Source organism: Alternaria novae-zelandiae (genome assembly GCF_023758075.1).
Source record: "Alternaria novae-zelandiae strain BMP 2774 chromosome Unknown scaffold_13, whole genome shotgun sequence".
Lineage (NCBI taxonomy): Eukaryota > Fungi > Ascomycota > Dothideomycetes > Pleosporales > Pleosporaceae > Alternaria > Alternaria novae-zelandiae.
Window position 1 is genome coordinate 686,678 of NW_026056973.1, and position 16,701 is coordinate 703,378.

At 53.0% G+C, this 16,701-nt stretch overlaps 7 protein-coding genes across 7 annotated transcripts; 4 read left to right on the forward strand and 3 right to left on the reverse strand.

The window, feature by feature from the left end:
- Window positions 1–84: 84 nt before the first annotated feature.
- Window positions 85–1,026, forward strand: J4E88_006744 (uncharacterized protein; the record flags this gene model as incomplete). The annotated part of the gene is made up of 3 exons (XM_049400366.1): window positions 85–182; window positions 238–599; window positions 647–1,026. The coding sequence occupies 3 exons, from the start codon at window positions 85–87 to the stop codon at window positions 1,024–1,026; spliced, it is 840 nt and encodes a 279-aa protein (XP_049253985.1).
- Window positions 1,027–1,558: 532 nt separating this feature from the next.
- On the forward strand, window positions 1,559–2,749 carry J4E88_006745 (uncharacterized protein; the record flags this gene model as incomplete). The annotated part of the gene is made up of 1 exon (XM_049400367.1): window positions 1,559–2,749. One exon carries the CDS (start codon window positions 1,559–1,561, stop codon window positions 2,747–2,749), a length of 1,191 nt encoding a protein of 396 aa, XP_049253986.1.
- A 3,185-nt stretch (window positions 2,750–5,934) lies between these two features.
- Window positions 5,935–7,194, reverse strand: XYL1_2 (NAD(P)H-dependent D-xylose reductase (XR); the record flags this gene model as incomplete). Its single annotated transcript, XM_049400368.1, has 4 exons — window positions 5,935–6,078; window positions 6,147–6,607; window positions 6,664–6,820; window positions 6,886–7,194. The coding sequence occupies 4 exons, from the start codon at window positions 7,192–7,194 to the stop codon at window positions 5,935–5,937; spliced, it is 1,071 nt and encodes a 356-aa protein (XP_049253987.1).
- Window positions 7,195–7,652: 458 nt separating this feature from the next.
- On the reverse strand, window positions 7,653–9,030 carry J4E88_006747 (uncharacterized protein; the record flags this gene model as incomplete). The annotated part of the gene is made up of 3 exons (XM_049400369.1): window positions 7,653–7,757; window positions 7,808–8,372; window positions 8,426–9,030. 3 exons carry the CDS (start codon window positions 9,028–9,030, stop codon window positions 7,653–7,655), a joined length of 1,275 nt encoding a protein of 424 aa, XP_049253988.1.
- Window positions 9,031–10,839: 1,809 nt separating this feature from the next.
- J4E88_006748 (uncharacterized protein) lies at window positions 10,840–11,530 on the forward strand (the record flags this gene model as incomplete). Its single annotated transcript, XM_049400370.1, has 3 exons — window positions 10,840–11,024; window positions 11,081–11,183; window positions 11,339–11,530. The coding sequence occupies 3 exons, from the start codon at window positions 10,840–10,842 to the stop codon at window positions 11,528–11,530; spliced, it is 480 nt and encodes a 159-aa protein (XP_049253989.1).
- Window positions 11,531–11,538: 8 nt separating this feature from the next.
- On the forward strand, window positions 11,539–14,584 carry J4E88_006749 (uncharacterized protein; the record flags this gene model as incomplete). The annotated part of the gene is made up of 3 exons (XM_049400371.1): window positions 11,539–11,545; window positions 12,017–12,213; window positions 12,272–14,584. 3 exons carry the CDS (start codon window positions 11,539–11,541, stop codon window positions 14,582–14,584), a joined length of 2,517 nt encoding a protein of 838 aa, XP_049253990.1.
- A 456-nt stretch (window positions 14,585–15,040) lies between these two features.
- J4E88_006750 (uncharacterized protein) lies at window positions 15,041–16,666 on the reverse strand (the record flags this gene model as incomplete). The annotated part of the gene is made up of 2 exons (XM_049400372.1): window positions 15,041–16,128; window positions 16,186–16,666. The coding sequence occupies 2 exons, from the start codon at window positions 16,664–16,666 to the stop codon at window positions 15,041–15,043; spliced, it is 1,569 nt and encodes a 522-aa protein (XP_049253991.1).
- Between the last annotated feature and the right edge of the window lie 35 nt (window positions 16,667–16,701).

Consider the following 16,701-nt stretch of genomic DNA (forward strand, 5'->3'; position numbering starts at 1 on the left):
GTCCATGGTCGCCGCGTTGGAGCTTCACAGCGCGAACAACACCATCGCCCGCCGACCACCCACGCACCCGCCCTCGCCCCCATCATGGTCAAGTCACTCGTCGGCGCCCTCGCTCTGGCAGCGCTACCCTCGGCCCTCGCCTTCCGCAACACGTCGCCCTTCTTCCTCTTCTCCACGGCCGAGTACGCCTCCGTCACCGCACGCCGCGCATCCTGACGTCCAAGCTAACAGCTGCAGCCTCCTGATCCCCAACAACGACGCCGCCATCGCTGAGTCATCCGAAGTCACCGTCGACATCCTCAAGGCCCTCGAGCACTGCCCGACCAAGTCGTACATCATCATCGAGCAGGATGGCGTTTCCGCCGCCGACTACGCAGACGGACGCGCCATGCCACAACTGAGCCAGTACATGTCTGGCCAGCACTCCGAAGTCAAGTCGACTGTGGCGATTCCCGACGTTGTCGGCACTGTCGATGCGGGAGCCCTCGCCGACCATCTGGTGTCCAAGTGTGGGCAGGATGGTGGATTCTTCGGTCGAACAACCAACCCAGTGCGCCCAGGCTCGCAGGCGTTCCGCATCGAGCAACTTCAACGCGATGGTAGGCAGTACATACTCAGGATACTCTACCCGGGCTGACCAGTACAGACACCAAGTTCGGCAACCTGATTGTCAACTCGGCCAAGTCCCAGGACTACACCTTCATCTACATCACCACCCCTCCCACCGAGGCGCAAGCCAAGGAGTCGCTCGAGCACCACACCTACGAGATGGAGACCTCCTTCCCAGAATCCGTGCAGATGGAGCTGAAGCGCGATCTCTCTTCGCATGCCAAGCGGGCAAACTCGACGGAGGGCGGCCTGTTCGAGAAGTACCAGTACTTCACACCCGGTATCTTCATGGGATTCGCTGCTATTATCCCGCTGTTCCTCATCCTTCTGGTCGGTATCCGAGCCCTCACCAGTCTCGAGGTTTCATACTTCGCCTTCAGCAAGGAGATGGGCCCCAACGCGCAGAAGAAGCAGTAGAGGCATTTCAGTGGATGGAGAACTTGTTAGCGCACAATGTATATCCTGTAAGTTAGTAGGCATGATGGACCGGCGTTTGGAATTTGAATCTGTAGCGAAATACCAGCATTGTGTTACCCAGGATTTGCCTCTACCTGACATCCTGTTGTACTGATAACAGGAGCCCTGCATATATCGCAACCAGGCAGGCGCATAAGTCAACGTTGGCGGGCCGTTCGGGCTTGCTAGACTGATGATGTTAGTTGATCGGTTCCCCAACGTTTTACCGAGAACTCGACACGCCGGAGTACCACCTACGTGCACAGTCCGCGCTAGGTCAGGCCTCCACAGGTACACGAACAAGGGCTTCCCGCCCGATGTGTGGCAAGCATTCTGCGTAAAGTGTATATGTACAGCTTTCTGTGTTTGAAATTCAAGTTCACTCTTCAACATCTCACCATTGACGAGCACACAAGTCATTCAAACACGGGGGTATTGTCAATCGAGAGCTGCTACTACGACACTGAAAAGCAATACTCGCACACATCCCACCATGGCCTCTCCAAAGCCGATGGACATCATCATTTTAGGTGGCGGCATAGCTGGCCTAACAACTGCCCTCTCCCTCACAAAGTTCGCCCCTGTTTCATCACCACCAAACATCACCATATTCGAGATCCGGCCTGAGCCCGCTACCATCGGCGGTGCCGTAAACCTCACACCCAACGCTCTGCGTCTACTATCACATCTAGGAGCTCTCGATGAGATCCGCGCCAAAGGATATGGCGCCGAGTGTCTCGCGGTCGAAGTCTTCGATCTCTACACCAACGTCAAGATAGCAGAGAGCTCATTCAAAGGACCGGACGGAAAAGGGCTGGGCGATCCTCCATTTACTGCCTTGAGAATCACGAGAGGAGAAGCACTCAAGGGAGTACTTGCCGCCATTGAGAAGCAGCCCAACATCAAGCTCATCTGCGGCAAAAAGACAACCAAGATCAACGAAAGCGACACCAGCGTCACCATTGACTTTGAAGACGGCGGAAGCGCAACCGCAGACATACTAATCGGATGCGACGGCATCCACAGCGTCACCCGTCTCAAGCACGTCGAGCCCGAGCGCAAAGCAATGTACAGCGGAATCTGCAACGCCTTTGGCTTTGCCCCCCGACGAAAGATGTCCGAAGACAGCAAAGACTACGAGCCCACGCACTTTGACGTCAGCGGCATGAACTTTGGCCGTCGCGGCATGATGTTGACGTCTTTCCACGACCAAGCCCGCGAAAGCATCTACGTAGGCGCACTGATGCAAGTCCCCGAGATCGCCGACCGAAACGGCTGGAAAGCAGCAGGCGCCGATGCGCAGAAGACGCGGGACGAAATGCTAGAGCGGTATTCTGGTGCTGCGAACCCGCAGATTGCGCATTGGATTGAAGACGCAGAGGGTCTGTATCTCTGGCCTGTGTTTACGCTCTCCAAGGGAGGTAGATGGGCTACCGACCGCGTTATGCTGATTGGAGACTCTGCTCATGCTATGCCTCCGCAAGGCGAGTCAACGGGTATTGTCTTTGAAGATGGTGTCTTGTTCTCGCGCTGCTTGGCCAAGTGGATGGAGAGTAAACGCGATGAGGGTGTACCGGTCAAAGAAGCGTTTGATGCGTACGAGACTCTGAGACGTGCTCGTATCGACACTGCGTTCGATGAGAGTCAGAGTGTGGTCAAGACGGTGCAGGATACGCCTTGGTAAGATCTCCCATGTACGGACTGCGTGTGAGATATACACTGACTTCGTACATCGTCATTTTAGGTTGGGTCATAAGATTAAGATGAATGTTGTGCCGTGGTATCTTTGGTGGACGAGAAGCTATCGTGAGAAGCATTTTGTCGAGGATGTTACGACGTGTGATATTGGGTACTGATAGGCTGATGCCCTGCTTACACGAAGTGGCACAGTGCTCCACTTCAGGAATCCGGGTCCAAGTTTTTTACTCAAATCTCACATGGCCCGCTCATCTTCTTTACCTTGTCTGCTTTTCGATATCTGATCTTGCATCTTCATATCGGCCGACTCTACTTTCATCGCTCCCAATATCGCTTACAACGCTCATCCCTTCCTCAAACGCCACCAAAATGTCTTAGTATTGTTCTTCAAGCGCGCTCGTCCGTTCATTTAAAGTCCATTCGATCGAGACTGCGCCATCTCCGAGGGGCCAGACGAGAAATGCAAACTATATAGAGAGCTCTATAGGCTTCTAGTGATGCTCCAGTACAACATTCCACAGCCCTTCAAACTCCGTCTCTTGAAACAAATCTCCAAAGCCGTTCTTTGCAAAATGCGACCCTTCTTCGACGCTACAGAATTTCCCTCTTTCCGCTTCTCAAACGAATCGAGTTCGTACCGGGTGTTACGTCTGAACTGCACGCTCAGCAACCTCAGTCCTGTTGCGAGTCCCGTTTCAACGACAACCCCGACCATCGGTTCTATACCCCACGTCCAGCGAAACGATTCAGCGGTCACTACACCAGTTCTGAAAACTACAAAACCGATTGACGACAAGGTCATGAAGGCCGAAGTGAGCGCTGTCTAGTCAAAGACTATGCGAGATAGACAAGACGTGATGAGTTGGTGTTGGAAAAGGAAAACGAGGTTACGGCCATACTTTCTACGAAGGAAGGTAGAAACGTGTAATATTAGGAAAAACCACATGTCCAACGTTTGCACGATTATGCCCTGCTGCCACTATAATGTTAATAAATAGGTAAAAGCACGAATGAGAGAGAATCATCCCTCTCTTCGCAGCCCACTACAACCCACCTCACCACCCCATCCCACACCCAAGACAACAACACCCACCACAACCCACCCGCCATTTCCCCATGCAGCAACTTCCCCAACTCTCATCGATCACTGCAACACAACCACCTTGATCCATGCTCACACTGCACCTCGCAAAAAGGCGAGAAAAAGCGAAAAGCGCGACACTCGCTCTACTGCACGGGATGCGCACGCGCAGCGCACGGTCATTGGCTGCGAACTGGGTTCCTTGTGTGGAAAGAGTGGATTGTCACACCGGTATACTTACCTCCGGTTGTTTGGCGAGTCGTGTGGTGAACGGGTTGGCGGGTTGTTCCCTGTAGGGTGCTGTATTGAAGGAGTGGAAATGGGTTAATTAGGGGGATGTAGTGTGGTGTGTGTGGGTTGGGTTGGTGGAATGCGGATGACGGGTGAGATCTTGTGAGGGAAGCGGCACGGGATCAAGCCCGAGGGGTAGGGGTGCGTGGGTCGGTGCCAGGTGGGAGGAGGGTTGTGCATTGCCGTGTCTGCTGCGATGGAGCGAGTTTGGGAAGGTTTAGTGGAAGTTAGGAAGGATAGGAAGGTTTCATAGCAGCTTTCTTAAGTAGAAGTATTTGGTGGTTGTGTTGTAGAAAGGCGTTCTGCGGCTCCGCATCAAGCGTTGGTGCATAGTTGTACCAAACTCTCAACAAAACCGGTGCTTCTCTCCACATCTCTCTAAACACTTGCATTCAAGCCGGTATCATTAATCAACATACACAACCGACTCTTTCAAACCCAACGCCCAGCATAAGAAGTCGTATTGCTCACATCGCCGTCCACAACAATCTTCCCTTCCTGCTTCCAAAGTTCACCCCTCAACACCCGCCCGTGCCACACGGCTGCATGAACGGCCCCCGATTCCTAGCAACAACCCACTACTTTACCAACGCCGCGCCGTCGCCCCCCTCCCCCCAAAAAAGGGTCCTTAGCGCTTCATGTGATCGCATGTTGCTGCATAATCACAAGGCTAAGTATACGTTTGCAGCCGTTCCAGTAATCCACGGTTTGCTATGTCAGACTGCCGTATGCGGTAAATGGCCCCACTTTGAGCGGGTGGGTTGGTTGGAGTCGGGAGGAGACGCGTGAGTTTGGTGTTTTGGGCTTATAGATGCTGTAAGGGTTATTCAGGTGGTAGGTCTTTGGCCTCGAGGTTGTCCGCGACGGCGCTGACTCGTTGGGTGCGACTGTCATTGTCAATCGAGGATGCAAATGGGGAGGCTTGGCGGTTAAAAGTACCTCGGCAGCAGGTGGAAACCGTGTAGCAACGCGTCACATTTTGATGGACGAACGAAGAACAACTTATTTGTCTGCTGTCGAGTGTTTCGTTCACGTTTCCGAAGCTGAGAAATAACGTTACGCAGGTCTGTGCAGGATACTAGACACAGTCCCCCATCATTCGTGGTGTTCTCGCTGGTATGTTGCTCCCTTGGAAAGCTTCATCACTAGGTACCTACGGACGCTCACACAGATCAGTAGCATCCAGAGGAACGACCCAGCAGAATTTCAGCTACCAAACGCCAAAGCAATATCACCAACCATGGCGCCAAAAAATCTTCGCAACACATACACGCCGCCTTCGAGCCCACACCTCAAGCCCATCATCATCTGTGGCATCGTAATGGCCCTTGCCGCTGCTCCCACCCCCGCCATACTTCATCCTGGCAACCTCAACTCACCGCTTCCGGAAAACGTTGCTACAGCTGGACGATGGATTCAGACTGGGTTGTTCTACTTCCTCTACGGCGCTCACGCAGTTGAGACACTCATGTTCATGAAGAGATTGAAAGAGCATGGTGTTGGTTTCTTAAGCGCAGCGTGGTTGAAGTGGGTAGCGACGTGTTTTGTCGGAGGAAAATTCTGCTTTGAGCACTTTGATCGTTTGGTGGGAAAGAAGGCTTAGACGGAGGTGGAGAGCAGATATCAGAAAGTAGGAGAAGACATAGATGAGGATGGAGAAGGCACGTTGAAATCGAACGGAATTGTATTCAGTAGAAGAGGATTTGGAAACTGAAAGTAAACAGGCGTGCAACCCACTCCTTCTCTTTGACAGGTAAACTCTCAATACCTTTTTGCTCAATTTCAGCATAAAAGGACGCTTACGTCTGCGTTGTGTTCTTTCCGTTCAACACATCCAAGAAAGCTGTGTAAGCAGGCTTCTTCTGGAAGTTGTCTGTCCAGAGCAATGCAGATCCCTCACCGTTGAAGGTGCCAGGAACCCAGGAATACTTATCCGCAACACCCTGATCACGACAAGTCAGCACACATACACAAGCCATGGTAGATGAAGGGTGAAACAGCTGAAACTTACCCAGATAGTCATGCCGACACAGCGTTGCACGTTGATACAACTCTGAGCAATCCTCGCCCAAGCCGCCGCCGCATCTGTCAACTTCTGCGAGTTACTCGGCGTGCGGGATCGTACGTCCAACTCGGTGTACGCAACATCAACACCAAGATCAGCGTAATCCTGAAGTACCTTGGTCAACACCGCTGTGCTGGGCGTAATGTCGCTCTGGGTGCCTGTAGGCTCAGAGACTACATGGCCCTGCAGACCCACGCCGTCGATCTTGACGCCCCAGGATTGCACGAGCTTGACGATGCGGAGGGCGCCTTGGTGCTTGGCCGAGCCGTATTCGAGATTGTAGTCGTTGTAGTAGAGTTTGGTGGTTGGGTCGGCGGCAGCGGCCATGCGGAAGGCGATGGGGAGGTATTGTTCGCCGATTACGCGGAGGAAGACGTTGTCTCTGTTTGTGCCGTCTTCGTTGAGCGCTGTTGGTAGTACGTCAGCTGGGTTCATGTCTCTTGCTCTCACGTAGTGTTTGTACCTTCGTTGACGACGTCCCAGTGGGTACATTTCCCCTTGTATCTTCCCATGACTTGCTTGATGTGGTTCTCCATTACGCCCATCAAGGTGGCGTTGTTGTTGATTTGGTTTACCCAGCCTGGCAACTGACTGTACCAGACTAATGTATGGCAGCGCATCTATTGTACCTGTTAGCTCATATCACTGCCAGTGTTTACCTGCGGTGCTATGATGGATATCCTACCTGCTTTCCGTTCTGGGTCGCAAAGTTCGCAACAGCATCTGCCTGTCCCCAGTTGAACTGGCCCCGATTGGGCTCTGTGGCATCCCACTTCATAGCATTCTCAGGCGTAATGGAACCGAATTCCGCACTGCGGATGATGTTCTGCTCGGTGTTGTCATTGCGGATGGTTAAAGAAGTGCCGATGTAGGAACGGCCTCGCGCTTTCATGGCCGCATCAAGCGCTGTAGCTGTCTGCTGGCGAGGGTCGAGAGGCGTGCATGTGGCGATGCTGGCCAAAGCCAGAACGGTGCTGAGGGTAGAGAAATGCATCTTGGGTATTGGCCGTGACTTCCATGGTGAAGACTTGGGTGGCTCTATATATCTCATCTGTGACCCGGATGTTATTCGATGCCAACCGGGTTTTCTATCTGATGATCTCAAAGTACGATGCAAATACCCGTCTTGACATGTGTCTCTTAGAGTACTACACCCGTACAGCTAGCTTCCATAGTGTCGGTCATACTGGGCAGATCTGGCTCAAGAATGTACCCGGTGTAGAGCGCATGTGCACCATGCAAGACATATCGGAGAAATTAAAGATCGTTTATGTCAAGCAGGGTCGATGGGCTTGGTATCTGCTAAGTGTGCGGGGGAAGGGATTCTTCGAGCATGGCCCTTTAGCCTCTTTACCCGCTCGGCACATGTTCGGTACTCCTCACGGTAGAGTCGTGGACATGCAAGATGTACCTGAACATCATCGTGAATATACCCGGGGTTTACTATACTTATTACCTAACTGCCAATTCAACCAGAAAGTCGACGTTGTACGCCACACCGCCGTCGACGACATATCTGCCGGATTTGTTGATCTGGATGTCGAACCGACGAATAATCTTTCAAGTTAGCAAGAAGCATCGCGAGATCTGTTTCAGGAAAAACTTACCTCCGGCAACAGCTTGTACATCTCCAACTTTGCGACATCTTTGCCCAAACACATCCTCGGTCCAATCCCGAACGTGAACTGAGCTGCTTCCAGCTCGAAGTTTCTCTTCTCACCTTGCATCCATCTCTCAGGCTTGAAATCTTCAGCATCCTTCCCGTAGAAGCCCTTGTCTCGCTGCACAACGTACGCCTGGCTAGTGACATCCATTCCGCCAGGCACATAGTGTCCATCAACGACTTTGCCACCCTTTGGTGTCACCCTAGGGAACAGATTGGGGGCCGGTGGGAAAAGGCGAAGCCCCTCCTTTATGCATGCAATGAAGAACGGCAGATGCTGGAGGGTTTCATCATAACGGATTGGAGTTGATAGAAGGTCTGCTGAATCTGCTGCATCGAGCTCTGCGCGAACACGTGCGAGAGTAGCCGGGTCTGACAATATGAGTCGGAGAATGCAACCCATTGCTGTGCCAGTTGTGTCTGCTCCAGCTTGGTAAAGAAGCGTAACATGGGCACGCTTTTGCGTCGGGGTCAGTGGTGAGCCATCTGAAAAACGGGCATCGAGACAGCTGGATGCAATAAGTACGAAGACAATGCCTAAAGGAACATTGAATATGCTTACTGCTGTAGGAAGTCTGGCCTTCCATCATATGGCTTCTCTTTGTTTTGCTGCTCTCGCACGGTGACCTGGCGGTCTGCCTCGCCCATCAACCAGCCCATCCCGTAGTCATTAGAGGTAGTCGGTAACAGCCAGACCCCTAGAATAGGCAGTCGCAGGATTCGCTCCCGGAAGAATCGAAACCTTCCCGAGAAGCCGAAGAATGTCAAACCTTTGCGCCAATTGGTCAACAAGTATTTCTCATCGCGCTGGTTCTCAACACTGCCGAAGGGCTGCGTGAACGAGATTATGCTGAGGATATCGGCTGCAAATTCGGCGACCTTATCAGAAAGACAGATGGTGCGCTCGGCCTCAGCATGTTCTCTCAGCTTCTCAACGAGCAGGGAAACGTGGCTATCGAAGCGAGGCTCCCATGCGTTCTTCAGGGGGCCGATGGACCATGGTGCGTTCGATAGAGCCTTGCGCAAGACACGGTGCTTTTCACCATCTATCGTGGAAACCAGATGCGGAGGTCCCAAGGCTCCACTGTCGTACATGCCAGCCCTAGTGTTGCACTGTGGGTCCCGATAGATGTCTTTGAGGGCGGACGGCTTGGGAAAGAGCAACATCGTGGGGGATATGCGTATTGGGCGGTCCGCTGCGTCAATGTCAGAAGCTGCAGTCGCTCAGGAAAATGAGAGGGTCGCCTACTTCCGTACTTCTCTACCAGGTACATAAAGAACTGAGGCTCTCTGTGCAACACAGAGATTACGGCTCCCACGACGGAGAACGAAGTCGCATACCACGGTCCCGGGAACTTTGAAAGAGGATGCAGCTTCTGCATGTAGAATATGCGACCCAAAATTGCTGTAAAGAGAATCACAAACGTAGCAAGACCGGCGTTCACAGCCTTTGCGGCGAGGGCTGCTGTATCAAAGATCGCCATTGTGCGCACGGCTTGCCAGTAGACCTCGTAGTGAATAGGACCTCAGGATTAAGATTGAGAGATGGAGATAGAACAAGGCACCAACAGTATTTATGTTGCCCAGGTGCTTAACAAAGCGCTTCCACGCCCAGCGTAGATTGGCTCCATATCGGCTGCCTTTCGTGAGGGGTACCCAGCGGAGCTCACACCATGCTCGCATGCGATATACAAGCGCATGGGACGCATGCGCCTGGTATGTGTTCATGGCTGCAGTTGCGATGGTGGGGAAGCCTGTCGTGCTGGCGCCGTGGTGGATGCCTACGCTCGGCGCGTGTGAACGTATACAGCGCATTCGCCGAACGAGGACAATCACCCACATGGACAGCTGCGAAGTAATCAAAAAGCTGCTTACGGAACGCACTTAGTTGCTTAGCTACCAGCATTACAAGAAGGTGAACGAGAGTCGAGGCGAATGCGCGTTGATCTCCAGGGCTATGTGGAGGGGTGGCCGTGGCAATATGCACGCGGCATGCGAGAATCCTAACGGGAGGAATCACGCGTCTGGGAGGACCAGGGCGAGCCTCAGTAATCATCGGATCTGGCATGTCTCGTAGGCACTTTGCATGAGAAATTGATAGGCGTACATGCATGATGCAGCGAAAAGGATAGAGTTGTAGAATCGAGAAAGTTGCCGTGCACGATGGGAAGGCCCTCAACACCATTACGTCATTCAACCTTCCCAACCAGGTAGGTCTTGCCAGCGCCGTCAAATCCAGCAATCTTGAGGGAACAGGATCGGGCCTGGGGAGGCATCAAGAGACTGAGTGCTGGCCAGCCACTTGCTGCAGGACCTTCTCGCTACAGGGAACGCTCGCGATACAAAATTCCTTATCGCCCAAAATCACGGATTTGGTTGGATGTCGGGGTGAGATCGATGTCAAGCGCATGTTGGAGGGGAAATCATGTTGGGTGGAAATCAATGTTCACTCAATTTCTGGCGCCATAATCCACAGTCTCTCTGAACCTGCCGTATGGGGTAAGTGGGCTGTCTCAGCCAATCAAAGCCGATCACATGCCCTCCGTCCTTCTTGTTCGCACCCCGCCCCCTGCTTCGCTGCCGACATGTGCTGACCGACGGCAACCCTGTGCCCGAACGGCAGATATGCGCGATCTTCCAAGAGGTTCCTACCCGTCGTAATCTTGTGTTAAACACACGCAACGACATGACATCCGCCCTGCGAGCTACACGTGCTTCAAGGTATCGTGTGAATATCGCCCGTCATGTTTCCATGGTAGGGTGATGTGACGATGTGACGACACGCAGGGACAGGACGTCTGGGCCGCGATTGCATCGACTATCCTGTAATGATGCTTGGTACTGAACCAGAAGGAGAACCTCACTCTACCGCCCTCCATCAGGGTCCGGCTCTCTGGGGCGGGGTTCCGAGAGAAGCAGGTTATAACCTTAGAACACTTCCCCATCCATGGATTGAGAATTGAAGCGCCGTCCGTCATGTCTGACGTTAACCCACTCGATGTTTTGGCCATCAAGAATGTCGTATCGCGATATTGCCAGGCGTTGGATTTGAAGGACTTTGATCTGCTAGGGAAGGTTTTCATATCCGATGTCGAAGCCAGCTACCCTTTCAACGAAGCTATGAAGAGCCTTGATGAGGTGAAGGATGCGATCAAAAACCGGTGGGTTCATCACTTGCATGTTGACAAGCAAGAAGACGAAGTCTGACAGTACACAGCCTCGGACCAGTCCGCACACATCATAACCTCACGACGCAAACCATCACATTCAGATCCGATGCGCAGACGGCGCGAGCTGTAACGTACTTCCAGGGTGTACACGTAAGTCGTCAGAATTCAGTTTTTACTCTCACTTTCTAGAAACAACCAGTTTGCCTTGAAAGCCCGTCAAAGCGTTCGAGTCGCGCCATGACTTAGCTTGCCGTACATGGACATTTCGTACCCAGATCGCCAGATCTAGATGCTGAGTCTTGCAGTTCGGTCAAGGCCCTCACGAGGGCAAGATGCTATGCGCGTATGGCAAGTACGTGGATGACATGGTAATGCTGGAAGCGAAGAACGGCGACTGTGATGGTGTGCGCGGTGCGAGCGGGGTCTGGAGGATCAAGGACAGAACAGTCACCTTCACCCAGCGGATCGGAGATGAAAAGATTATGGAGGAGCATTGAGGGTTGCGATGTGGGGTGGAAGTCGGTCGCTGCCGCCATTATCTAGCGCACGAATGCTGTTTATACCTTCCCCACCACTTGCAGTACAGCCCAGAGTTTTGACCACGTGTATGCGGCTGCCAACTTACGAGGCCCTTGCTTCTACGGTCGGCTTCCTCTCGCGTCAACACTGTCGTCTGAGGTTTCACCTCGCCACTGCTGTCCTGCATAGTTATCTCATCACAATCATCGCAGTGTTACTATCGCTCACGCTCACCAAGATATTCTTACAATAACAACGACACCGCCAAACACGATGACACCAATGTTTAGCAACAACCTTCCTACCCCGCTAACAAAAGCACGGGAGACTGATGAAGCATTCCTCTAGACGAGGTGCAAGATATACATACAGGCGTAATAATTGCTGCTACAGTCACAAGCACATAACTAACGTGCATAGGACACTGAGATGCGAATCGAACAGCTTCAAGAGACTACGTACAGAGTGGTTTTACTCACCCTACCGTAGCGACGAGATCGAGGCATACGATTTATCCTTGGAGAAGAAAGTCAATGAGAGAGACACATGCTGCATCGTTTACATCCGGCACTTTTTTGTTACCGGTTTAGACTTTGCGTACTGCGTACATGGAAGCGCAAACCTCGCGAAGTTCCATTCCGATGTGCATGGGGCGACAGCGGTATGTTGGACCAGCTAGTACTTTGAGACCAAGACCTAGCTGAACGTATGGCTTATAGTACAACGGCCCCATTCTTGCTTCGGTAATATCGCTCCTCGGGCAAGAGCTCACTGTAGAAGACGAAGAATCCCGACGAATATGCTGGCCCACTTTCAAGAAGGTACCGAAGCAATCCGGGAAGTTTGAAGACACTCCCACAAGGGCTGAGAAGATTCGCTGGCGCTACATGTTTGAAACAGCGCGATTGGCGTTCAGCAAGATGCGGTTCGATAACGAAGACTTCCAAAAGCTCGAGAAGCTGGTGGGGGATGCTAGCAGGCTAAGGGACGACACGCCTGAGGAAATCTTGGGCGTAACTGCCATCAGCGCGGGTCGGCACCACCAAGTACAAAGAGCCGCTATTGAGCAAACCGTCAAATTGCTCCACAAAAAGTACACCGACGATGAGGTTTACGACTTTCTGAAGAACGAACTGTATGGCCGGCGCCGGCGACAAGGACACAACTCACTCACTGGTAAGCAGCGAGACCTTGTGGACCGATTTTATAAAGTTCTCGAGGATATTGCGACTTTGAACGAAAGTGATGATAGCGATGACACAGCCGAAGACAAAGAGAGTTTCGCAAAAGCATTAGTCCAAGCGACTGCAGAGAGGGGCAATCTGGTCAGGAAGATAAAAGACGAACTTGCGCAGCCTATCGATGAATCTGACACGGTTGCATCCCCCAAGTCGTCGCGAAGGCTTGTTCAGAGTACGCCTTCAAGCGACGAGAAGCTGCCAACACAAGACACGCCTGCAGCTCCGCCTACGACCGGCGAAGGAACAACAAGAAGCCAGGTTAGTTTTAAGGCGATACAAGAATTTCGCGAGCGCGTGGACATCGACTTTGAAGATGCCCAGAATTGGCTGGAACAGTTCAATTACAACGTGATCGACGCCGTGAACATGTACTACGAAGAGGAGGATGACGCAAATCGACCCGCATCGCCCGATCCACAGCTGGAGGTTGGCTCGAAGATGAGTCTTGAGTCTGGCATTCCTCCTCCTGGTGACTCGACGAGCAATAACAGGCGAACTTTCAAGCCTATCAATGATCCTGTCTTTACGCCCATGGGAATCTTGGAGCGAATGACAGACAAGCGTGCGGATCACAAAAGGCTGGAGAGCATGATACAAGCAGAGCAAAGCCAGGACAAGCAAAGGGGGACGGGAGATAACAGCGGCAGTCTGAAGACCACGCCAACACTTCCGGAAGTAACCACATCGAAGACGCGCTTAGGTCGCTCCCACGCTGGTCAAGTCGTCCACTTAGACCCCCATGGCAATGTTCTTGCACCAGTAGCAGAAGAACAGCCGGTACCCGAGAGTCAATGGCAAGCGTATCGAGCTATGAGAAGCAGACTACAAATACAGTACTACGGTACTGAACACTGGTTCAACAACCCCGACCCCATTCGCGGCGTTCCTGAAAGAGAGAGACCTGACTACGTACGACCAGGCGATCTGGAATGTCACGATGCCACGACCTCGACTGAAGCGGCCGATGATGCTCAGAAGGCGTTCGCATCGATCCAGGCTGCAAATGCCGATTTAGTCGCCAAAGTGGCCGAAGAAGAGCGCGAAGCCCAGCAAGAAAGAGACTTAGCTTACGCAAGATCATTGGATGCTCAACTCAATGGCGAAGTAGGAGGAACAGTTGCCGATGCAGCAGACGCGGGGTATGCGGAAGGAGAATGGGACGGCATCAAAGCTGCGATTGAGCTCTCCAAGCAGGAAGCAAGACCTCCTGTGCCAAAATTTCCTGTACCGGAGTCAGTTGACAACTACCCATCTACCCGCGGCAATGATAGTCCAAAAAACAGTAATCACGACTCTGCTTTCGGCGATGGTGAACACGAACCCACACCATCCAAGCCACACAAGAAGCGAAAATCCATGGAATTGGACCAAGAAGGGAACAAGAAGGGGAAGATGAACCCACCATCTTTTGTCAGCATGCGAGATGTCGAGAAAGGAGAACGTGACATCGACGAGGCTACTCAAGAAAGGAAGCATGATCTCTTCGTCTCGAAAGAAGAAGATGCCTGGGACGGAAACGATAGCGATGCAGAGTTCGAAGACGTCGACATCGACTTTGGCGACGACGAGGATGCGAGTACAGATGCCGATGCAGATCACGAACATTCTTCAGAGGAGGCCATGAAGGTTGATGATGAAGAGGGCGATACAGATCACGAATACTCCTCGGAAGAGACCATGAAGGTTGATGAGGAAGAGGGCGATACAGATTACGAATACTCTTCGGACGAGACCATGAAGGTTGATGATGAAGATGGTGATATAAGTGGGGGTTTATATCGATGGGGGTGAGTTGACATTTCAACGCCTGATGGCGTAGGCGCGGATGATGCGCACTGGAGTACATAGCAAGATCGGCGAAGATGCGGATTCTGCGGTGGATAGCTAGACACGTCTCATGGCGGAAGCGTATGACAATTCAACGTATTCTCACCTTCACACATACTTTCTGAGATACCATGCCACGCACGTATATCAGTGGTCAAAGAAACTTTTCATAAAGTACTGATAGAATTCAATACTGAGACTAACACGACCACCCATTAAGTGCCCAAAGAATGCAAGGGTATTTGGCCGCACACGGGTCCGTGGCGGCAATGTAAGAAGATCTAAAGACCCCAGGTATGTCGTCCAAGCGGTGATGCGTGGAAACATCTAACTACGTATTCGTTACTCATGTCTCTTGTATGCCTATACGCTGAAAGTAGCACCGTGGTGCGGTGCAGCGCAGCCGTTGGGCTGTCTGGACTACTCATTGTCCAAGAACTCTACCATGACACTCGCACCCTTGAGTCCAGCGACTTCAATTGTGTCGTCGACGTGGTCGAGGAGGTTCTTGCCCATGAAGGCCAGATCGAACTCAGCTCCTTGCTTGCCTTCCCAGGGTACGTCGGACTTGATCCACTCGTAGACGCGGCGAACAGGATCCGAGAGGTTGAAGCGGCGCACGATTGGGCGTCCTGACGGCCCACGGAATTGGATGCGCGTCGTGACTTTGGGGTCGGTGACGGTCGGCTCGGTGTGAGGAGCATGTGCAGAGATAGCGGCGAAGACGGGGTTTGAAGGAGCTGCCTCGGGCTCGGCTTCGGGTTCCGGTGCGGCTTCTTCGGCCTTGCCCTTGCCCTTGATGTTGTCCGTAGATTTGGTGAGAGCATCTGGGTCATCATCCTTTGGTCCCTTGCCGTTGTCCATGCTGTTTTGTAGTGCCATCTCTAGCATCTCCTCCTCAGTCATGCGGCCTACGTCCTTTTTCTTAGACTCAGACTTCCGCTTGGCTACGGGGTTCTTCGCGTTGACGTTGAGGCTGTAGCGATCAAGGAACTCGTGGAGCTGAGCATGGAACTCGACTGGCTCGGGTATCGGTGGGCCGGACCAGACCTTGACTTGCTCACCCGTTCGGGGATCGACGATGGCGATGTGAGGGTAGGCGTCGGAGCTGTCGCGGGCGTGGAAGTAGTAGTTCATGTACTGCTGTCCACGCTGGTCGTCCTTTGCATATTGCATAAAGATGAAGTTCTCTCGTACCGTCGCTTTGATGTCTTCGTTCTTCCAGATGTCCCTGTTAAGGCGCTGGCAATCAAAGATTGCAGGATCTTGGATGTTGACGAGTAGCCACTTCTCCTCATCCTTGCCCATGTCTCGTGCCTTTTCCCAGGACCCTTGGTACATGATCTCGAATGGTGGGCGGAATAGCTCTGCGAGCATGTTCATCTTGGAGGACTGCTCGGAAGCACCGCCCGTCGCGGTCGCAAGCTCGCGTCGCCGAGTGCTCGAATCGGTCGCGTTGTCCCAGACGTTGGTGTGGGTGGTGTGCTGGTTGAAGATACCTGCGCGGCCTTGATCCGATGGGTCAGCAAAGTCCGGGAATTGTATATATGAGGTGTGCGGCATACCTGTCCGCCGACGAGCCAGCTGCTCCTGGACCATGGCATCGAGATCCTCCTCGTCCTCAGCAGGCCCCCAGTTGGAGCCTGGCCCAACGAGTGTTTCCATCCTCCGCTCTATGGGCGCGCGGACCTCATCAGAGCCAGCTCCTCCAGGCGCGCCACCGCCGTACATCTCCTCTTGTAACCTCCGTGCCATGGCTTCGTCATCTTCCACGCCTGGCTGTGCTCGTGCGGGTGGCGTCGTGCCTTGCGGCGCAGGGTCGAAGTCCATGTCATCGTCTGAGTCGACATTGATGGGGTTCTGTGCGGAGGAAGCGGCGGCCGAGGGCTGCGAGGGAGCAGAAGGGGCATCGGCGAGCCCGGGGGAGTCGAAGAAGAGTTGGATGGCCTGCTCCAGGTTGCCATCGGTGAGACGCAGGTACTGGGCGGCCTTGTCTGGGTCGCACGAAGTGATGCCACAGAAGTTGAGGACGTTCTCGTCGTCCATCTTGGGTGGCTGTGTGGGGTTCGACTTTGGGTGCT